This window comes from Podarcis liolepis (assembly GCF_965112155.1).
Source record: "Podarcis liolepis genome assembly, chromosome: 2".
NCBI classification, from domain to species: domain Eukaryota; kingdom Metazoa; phylum Chordata; class Lepidosauria; order Squamata; family Lacertidae; genus Podarcis; species Podarcis liolepis.
In genome coordinates this window covers 7,047,836-7,056,778 of record NC_139555.1, presented here as the reverse complement: position 1 = coordinate 7,056,778, position 8,943 = coordinate 7,047,836, and the positions used below count along the sequence as shown (strand labels likewise).

Below are 8,943 nucleotides of genomic sequence, written 5' to 3'. Positions count from 1 at the left end.
CCTGCAAGCAGAGGGCCCAAATCTCAAACAAAAAATAGATAATTAAAGGTCTAGGTGTCCTCCTGTCTATGTATGTGAACTACTGCATGGCTCTCTTCCAAAAGGGGCTCCAAGATCTCTTCCCAGAATGCTTCACGGCAGCAGCTCAGGCTCATTTACCTTCCCTGAACAGAATGCAAACCATCCACGGCTGGCTCAAAACTTTCCCCATAGTGACTACAAGCATGAAGGCAATTCTTTGGTGAGTCACTTCTGGAGAGCCTCTTATTGCTGTTTTGACGCACCTTGTTTGCCTCCCTATTTCCATTTGGAAATACTCCTATCACAATGTTAATCTGTCAAAAGTTGTTTGCCCTGCAGACGAGTATCTGCATTTTATGGTGACTAAGAATACACATTGCGGTCGAATAATTAAAGCCTGATCCTTGGATGATGATGATGATTGTTTTCTAAAGACAGCCAAAAACTTGACATTTTGACTTTTCCCAGTTTACGTGGGATGAACTAGGAAAGCAAGGGAATGAGATGTTTTGCTTGCTACCGGCTTGGAGAAACTATTGAACAGGCAAAATGGCCATTATTATGCAGGGTGGTTAAATATGCACAATGGAAGGGTTTCCGTTTAGCAAGGACTCCTGGGAATTTATAGTGTTCTGTGTGGATATTCATTCTGAATCCCAGCAACATCATTGCCAGAGAGAGTAGACCACGGTGTGTCAAGAATGGGTGGAAGGGCTGTAGGTCAAATAGTAGAGCATCTCCTTTGAATGCATAAAGTCTCAATTTTGATCCTCACCACCTCCAGGTATGGCTGGGAGTGTTCCTGGCCTGAAACCCTGCCTGTTAACCGTAGACAGTACATGGACCAATGGGCTGACTTCCAATTCAGCGTAAGGAATCTTCCTATGTTCCTAAGAGGATGGCAGCACCCCTTTGCCCCCCCCCCCAGTGCACTCCATAGGAGTGAATAGAAATGTATATGGGAAGTAGTAACATTTTTTTCCCACCTCAGTGGATTGAACTGTCAGGGGGTAAATTATATCCTAAATACCCCCTGTCCAGGGCAGTGCCATGGACAGAAATGCCCTATTGAGTGGTGTCCTGTTGTGTGAATGCCTGATGATCGTCTTCCAAGCAACTACTCTATTCCGAACTTAAAAATGGAAAGTGTAATGCTGGTGGTCAACAAAAGAGGTTTAAAGACTCTCTCAAGGCAAATCTAAAAAAATGTAGTATAAACACCGACAACTGGGAAACACTGGCCTGTGAGTGCTCCAATTGGAGAACAGCCTTTACCAAAGATGTCATGGACTTTGAAGATGCTTGAACTCAGGATGAAAGGGAGAAACATGCTAAGTGGAAGGCATGCTTGGCAAACCCTCACCGTGATCAACTCGTGCCCTGAAACCTATGTCCCCACTGCGGAAGGACGTGTAGATCCAGAATTGGCATCCATAGTCACTTACGGACTCACTGTTAAAACTGTGTTTATGGAAGACAATCTTACTCGGCTATGAGGGATCGCCAAAGAAGAATATGATATTGAACATACATTTTGAATTTTGTGCATTTTAGCAAACATACCAAGTGGTGATATTGTGCTGCCTTTCCCATGCTTCTTATACTTGCTTTCACCCTTCATCAACTGGCTAGGAAGCTAGGACTTTTATATGGACTTTATATGGTGCTGAGATATTTGATTGCAATAAATAGATTAATAAATATAATTCAAGTAGGTAAGGGTCATGAACCTCAGTAACTGATATTAGTTCCTTCCAGAGAAGTAGGCATGTGATCTTTTCAGAGTCTTATGCAAAAACACTGTATTTTCTTCTGTGGAACACACACACTTTATATGGCCCTCCCTAATTTTAAAGTATCTGTTTTTTTCTTTAAAAATTTAAAAAGGGGACATTTGGCAAACACACAAGGATCTTTTGTATTAGGTAGTGCTGAAGTATCTAATAATAATAATAATAATAATAATAATAATAATAATAATAATAATAATTTATTATTTATACCCCACCCATCTGGCTCAGTTTCCCCAGCCACTCTGGGCGGCTCCCAATCAAGTGTTAAAAACAGTACAGTGTTACATATTAAAAACTTCCCTGAACAGGGCTGCCTTAAGATGTCTTCTGAATGTCAGGTAATTGTTTATCTCTTTGACATCTGATGGGAGGGCGTTCCACAGGGCGGGCGCCACTACCGAGAAGGCCCTCTGTCTGGTTCCCTGTAGCCTCACTTCTTGCAATGAGGGAACCGCCAGAAGGCCCTTGGCGCTGGACCCCAGTGTCTGGGCTGAACGATGTGGGTGGAGACGCTCCTTCAGGTATACACCTGTGAGCTGAACCCACCTTGTGAGCTGAACATAAAAACTTAATGATAACTCGCTTTAGATATCCAAAGTGTGGGTTCTGTGGAGCAGTCAGTGGGCCTGGAATTTTGCTGCTGAAATGTAAGAGCAGATGTTTGGTATAGGAATCAGGTATTTTTCGAGGAATGAATGACTCTTCTCATACCTTGTTTTTAAATAGGTCAGTACTTTTATTAACACAGCCATGCTTTAATACAATGCAACAGAAATAAACAAAGAGGATCTTTTCTTCAACAGCATCATGCAACCTTATGGACTAGGCTTCCCAAGTAACTAATACCTTGCACATTAGAAATTTACGCAAGTGAGAACAATGGGCAAAGAATTGGAAATCTCATCTGCTTTACGTTGCCATCTGGTTATTGTGATGGTTCTCGAACTTTTTGGTGATGAAGAGAGACCCAGTTTAAAATTTTGATAAGCCCGAATCTGGCTGTGTTACCTTTAGATGAGCAGATTTTACTGGACGGGTCAGTGGCTGTGAAATTTGAACTCCCCAGGGTGCTTTAAAAACTGCCAAGCACTGGAGGTCAAACTTCTCTTTTTAGTAAGTTGTTGCATCTATCCAACTCCTCTTAGAGCAGAAAATATGCAACGTATGTATTAACTATGTTTCTCTTCCGCAACATGGCATAAGATTGGTGTCTTCACTGACCTAGAAATTTTCCATTGGGGAAAATCAATTGTGGTCTCATTGGCCTGTTCACCTATATATTCCCATTATGGGCTGTGGCACAAAGCCTATCAAGATCCAATGCCAATAAGGTTGCAGGAGTGCAGGTTGATGGCAAAGTTTGACCCCAATGTGTAGAAATGCTCCCCTATAGGTTATATATTTAGTTGCAAGCAAAGGAAAAACTAAGCATTAAGTTAAGAAGAACCAAAATAAGTTATACAAATATATGAGTAATGCTAATGGTATCATCTTAGCAAATACTAATAAATATCCTACGAGAATAGCACCTAACCTCAGATCTGCTATTTGTCTTTTAATTTAACAGCTGACTTCCATATGCAATATGTACACCTGCAGCAAAATCCTCACCTGAGAAATAGGCCAATACAATTCAGGGCTCATGTCCTTGACCTGTGATCAAGGCAAACTTGAAAGGTCCCATTTTCTCTTTCTTTTGGAGACAATCCTCACTTCACATTCCACAGTCAGTCCCCTGCCTTCTCTCTCTCTCTCTCTCTCTCTCTCTCTCTCTCTCTCTCTCTCTCTCCTTGTAACTTTCCACATTGTTCTCAGTTTTTTTGGCATTACTCTTCTGAGTTAGTAATCGCTGCCTAAACATTTTCCTCCTTGACCAACTAGGCTTAACCATCATGTGCATATTGTTTTTAATTAGTTTGGGTTTTTCCTTTTTCTTTTTTTGAAAAAGAATATATTATTCTCTATTTGCAAGTGCAATCTTGAGTAAGTCCCACTGGGTCTTACTGCCAGGTAAGGGTGCACAGGATTCCAGGCTTAGTTATGATCAGCTTCCATCACTTTGTCTAATTCATAAGCAGAAATAGAGGGGCAATGGAATGGCGCCATTGCAGCAGCAGCGCGGCTGAAGTACACAATGAGGCTTAAGTTAATTGCTCAGTCTCTAATCACTGGACTCCACAGTCCCTGGATCTGAGTACACATGTTCAGCTCTACAACTTGCTGATACAGAAAAGAAACACTACACCAACACCTATCTATAGTCATTACACCAACACCTATCTAAGCTTATATGAACATGCAAAGTTCTGCCCACCTACCTACTCCATTGTTCCCTGAATCTACAACATGCTAGCATGTGACTATGTTTGGGTAGGCAGTTAGCCCAGAATTTATGCTACAAATCACTGAGGTGCACCTACTTTTTATCTGGCTCTTATGGTGCTCTCTCAAAGCAAATACAAACGGGCAATTCCTTACCAGCTACAGTGGTACCTCGGGTTACAAACACCTTTGGTTACAGACTCCGCTAACCTGGAAGTAGTACCTCGGGTTAAGAACTTTGCCCCAGGATGAGAACAGAAATCACGTGCCGGCGGTGCGGTGGCAACTGGAGGCCCCATTAGCTAAAGTGGTACCTCAGGTTAAGAACGGTTTCAGGTTAAGAACGGACCTCCGGAACGAATTAAGTTCATAACCAGAGGTACCACTGTCTTCCTAATGGTAGCATGGTTACAAACACTAATTTTGCATCATTTAGCATCTATTTTGCACCAGGAGTTTCGTGGCATCTAACCTGGAGATTGTATATGCTCACATTCTGCTTCAGGAGCATAAGGGAATGAGTTTGTGCTATTGTCTCATGCAACTGGCAGGTACTCTGAAGAACTGGGATGGAAGAACTAAATTCTACATCTGTTATAGACCGGGTCTTGTCCAGATGGGGACAAGTTAAGACCCCATGTGACATGTGCTTATCTGTATGCAAGAGTCTTGGAATAGCTCACAAGCAAAAAAAACTTTGGCAGCTGAAGTATATGAAGTGTAGCATGGGCCTATTAAAAAAGCAAGTGTTTAACACAGTTGTGAGATACATATTTTAGTTTGCCAGAGCCTTCTGAGGAACTTGGGGGGGGGGAATGCTCTGCCTTTAAGAATCCAGCAGATAAACTCAAAATGGTGTCCCTAAAAGCAGCCAGAAGAGGAGCAGTGAAATGTCCCCTCTGGTTGCATTTCACACACACACAAAATCCCTTGCTGAGCACCACTTGTATTTCAAAAAGCCCAGAAATAATTTAATCTACATATTAATTTTTTTGAGTATAAGTAAAAGAAAGGTAGAAAGGGCACTGTTTATAATACAAGTCAAAAGACTATTCTGTTGGCTTCTAGGTTCTTCTAATAGGTAATGATGGTATTATAACTCCAATACTAGTTTTCCCTCACCACAGAGAATTCTACTCTGTGAACTTGACCCCCACAAACCCTAAGAGACAAGGTCGTTGCCAAGTGTAGGAGTCCGATTTCCAACTGTTAACCTCAGTAATTTAAGGCTTAATGTGGATTTCCATCTGTGGACCATGAGTCAATGGATGGAATGAGGCTTCTAGAAGAAGGTATCTGGATCCCAGTCACGTGCTCCTAGGACACTTACTCCATAGAGCCAGACTCAACATAGTAGCATATTTCACCAGCTGGAAGGTGGTGGTGCTCATCAGTGCTAAATTCATAGACCATACAGACAGGGATTCCAATTGCTGGCTCATCACTCTGGGATCTGGAAAGACCTCTGTCCACCAAAGGTCCACTCTCTGGGAAGCCTTCATGTCCACCACTGTGGCTTATACACAGGTTATCTACTAGGGCCTCTTCACTTCTGCCGCTGTAGCTTCTAGAGAGACCAACTTCTGGCACATTTTCTTTTTCAGAGCTGTGGCTTCGAGACAGACTGCTTTCTGGAGCATCTTCGCTTTCAGTTCTGGACAAATTAGGGGGTGAAATAACTGCACATCTATAGCTGTAGCTTCTAGAAACTGTGCCCTCTGGGATATTTTCAGTTTCCTTGCTGCTGCTTCTAGATAGACTAGCCTCTGAGGCACCTCTGCTAACTTCACTGGAGCTTCTATAAAAATCAGCTGGTTTAAAGCTCCCACTTTCTCCACTGTGGCTTCTAGAAAAGCTTGGCTCTATAACATCTCCACTTCTTCTGTGAATCCAAATAGGAGTAGATGTCTCCACAGGGCTTCCACTCTCGCCGCTGTGACTTCTAGCAAAACTATCACCTTTGGCTTCTGTACTTCTACAAAGACCAGACTCTAAGATAACGTTATGGGCCTCACTATAACTGTGATCATCTACCAACCTTCCACTTCTATCGCTATGACTTTCTTTGCTTTCACTGCTGTGGTCTCTTGAAAGGCCACCACCTACAAATCTTCCACTGTTGCTGCTTTGGCTTCTGGAAAGACCACCCTCTGAGGTGCCTCTGCCTCCACTACTATGACTTCTAGAAGCACTACCTTCTATAAAGGTTGCATTAGTACCACTGGAGCATCTAGAAAGGCTGCCCTCTTGTGTACCTTCAGCGCGGGCTCTCGTAAAGACAGTGTCTGCAAAGCCTCCACTTCTGCTTCTAAAAGAACCACCCTGTGAGCCATCTCTGCTGGCCTTGCTGCTGCTTCTAGAAACTCCACCAACTGGAACGCCACCATCTTCAGCGCTGTTGGTTCTGGAAACCACAGACTCAGCAGAGCTGTCATGGGCTTCCTTTTCATCACTGTAGCTTCTAGAAGGGCTGTTAACCGAGATGTAGCTGCTTGCCCCACTATGACTTCTAGATATGCTACCCACCGGGACTCCACTATCTTCAGCACTGTTGGTTCTAGAAACAGTAGGCTCAGCATATCCTTCACTTCCATGGCTAACATCACTCTCGTTTCTAGAAAGGCTACCACCAGAGGCATAGCTGCTTGCCCTGCTATTGCTTCTAGATGTGCCACCCACTGGGACTCCACCATCTTCAGCACTGTTGGTTCTAGAAACAATAGGCTCGGCATACCCTTCATTTCCATGGCTAACATCAGTCTCGTTTCTAGAAAGGCTACCACCAGAGGCATAGCTGCTTGCCCTGCTATTGCTTCTAGATGTGCCACCTACTGGGACTCCACCATCTTCAGCACTGTTAGTTCTAGAAACAATAGGCTCAGCATATCCTTCATTTCCATGGCTAACATCACTCTCGTTTCTAGAAAGGCTACCACCAGAGGCATAGCTGCTTGCCCTGCTATTGCTTCTAGATGTGCCACCCACTGGGACTCCACCATCTTCAGCACTGTTGGTTCTAGAAACAATAGGCTCAGCATACCCTTCATTTCCATGGCTACTATCATTCTGGATTCTAGAATGGCTACCACCTGAGACATAGCTGCTTGCCCTGCTATTGCTTCTAGCTATGCTACCCACTGGGACCCCACCGTCTTCAGCACTGTTCATTCTGTAAACACTAGGCTCAACACATGCTTCACTTCCATAGTTTCCATGGATTTCATTTTCATTACTTTCGCTTCTAGAAAGGCCACCTTCCACATAGGATTCACTGGTACCACTATAGCTTCTAGAAAGGCTGCCCCCTGAGACACCTTCACTCTCACCACTATGAGCTCTAGCAAAAACTTTATCTGCTAAGTCTCCACTCCTGCTGCTTTGACTTCTAGAGTAGTTGCCCTCTTGGACACCTTCACTTGCGCCACTATTGGTTCTAGCGAATACACTGTCAGTCAAACCAACACTTCTGTTGCTTTGGCTTCTAGAGAGGTTGCCTTCTAGGTTATCTCCACTCCTGTTACTGTGGCTTCTATAACTCCCACTTCCATGACCCTGACTTCTAGAAACACTGCTATTCATGGTGTCTTCAATGTCTGCAAAATTTCCACTTCTGCTACTGCTTCTAGAAGTACTACTCTCCAAGGTACCTTTGCGGATACTGCTGTGACTTCTTGAAGCCTCTGAGATACCCTCTGAAGGACCTCCACTTCTATTGCTATGGCTTCTAGAGAAATCATCATGGGAAAACCCTCTGCTTCCACCACTGTGACTTCTAGAAAGTCCACTTTCCACACTGCTTCTGCTACGGTTCATGTTATCTGTTGAAACTTCATTTGCTCTGCTTGCCGCATTTGAGATGGTTGTGATGTTGGTGTTTGATGAAGCTGTGAAGAAAAACAGAGAGAATGGTTGCAGTTTTGGGAGGTTTCTCTTATACTTTTACTATAAAGGTAAAGGGACCCCTGACAGTTAAGTCCAGTCGCTAACATCTCTGGGACTGCGGTGCTCATCTCGCTTTACAAGCCAAGGGAACCAGTGTTTGTCTGCTCCACAGACAGTCTTTGTGGGCCATGTGGCCAGCATGACTAAGCCACTTCTGGTGCAATGGAACACTGACACCAGAGCAGCACATGGAAACACTGTTTACCTTCCTGCTGGAATCTACCTATTAATCTACTTGCACATTTTGGCGTCCTTTCAAACTGCTAGGTTGGCAGGAGCAGGGACTGATCCACGGGAGCTCACCCTGTCACGGGGTTTTGAACCGCCAACCTTTTGATTGGCAAGCCCAAGGCTCAGTGGTTTAGACCACAGCACCACCTACGTCCCCACACTTTTACTGTAGTGTTTTCTCATTTTGAAGGACATTCCACTTACGTATTTGAGTCTAAAGCATCCCTCTAGTGCTGGCTCCAGGGTGCTTGGGCAAGAAGACCTTAGTAGGACCTCCTTGAGTGGGCTCACCACCTCCTTTTTACTGTCCCCACTTTCTTAACTGCTGTTCTTTTTCCATTTGGGCCCAGTCTAATCACCCACTCAGGTGGAGAGAGCAGGGCAACTGGAGGGTGCTGCTCTATCTGCTCTGTCTCGTCAATAATTGCATGCATCTAGAGGGCAGGTAAACAAGCAGTGACAGCAAGCGGGAGGAGCAACAGGGCTTGAATGCCTTAGGTGTTGATAGTGGGCCTCCTGCAAGGACCTGGACCTTGGGCAGGTGCCCAAAGTCCTTCTTGCTGCTGCTTCTTAGCTCAATCTCCTTTTTCAGCTTTGACATTGGTCAAATGTAGGATGCTCTTCAGAATAATGA

The 8,943-nt window shown here is 44.1% G+C and overlaps 1 protein-coding gene across 1 annotated transcript in view; it reads right to left on the bottom strand.

Moving 5' to 3' along the window:
• Positions 1-2,526: 2,526 nt before the first annotated feature.
• The window catches only part of LOC310697694 (uncharacterized protein), a 48,254-nt gene continuing 41,837 nt past the window's right edge, over positions 2,527-8,943 (bottom strand). The window contains exon 9 of the mRNA XM_083484398.1: positions 2,527-8,020. Coding sequence (XP_083340524.1) covers positions 5,463-8,020 — 2,558 coding nt within the window. The 3' untranslated portion in view covers positions 2,527-5,462. The remainder of the gene's footprint in view (positions 8,021-8,943) is intronic.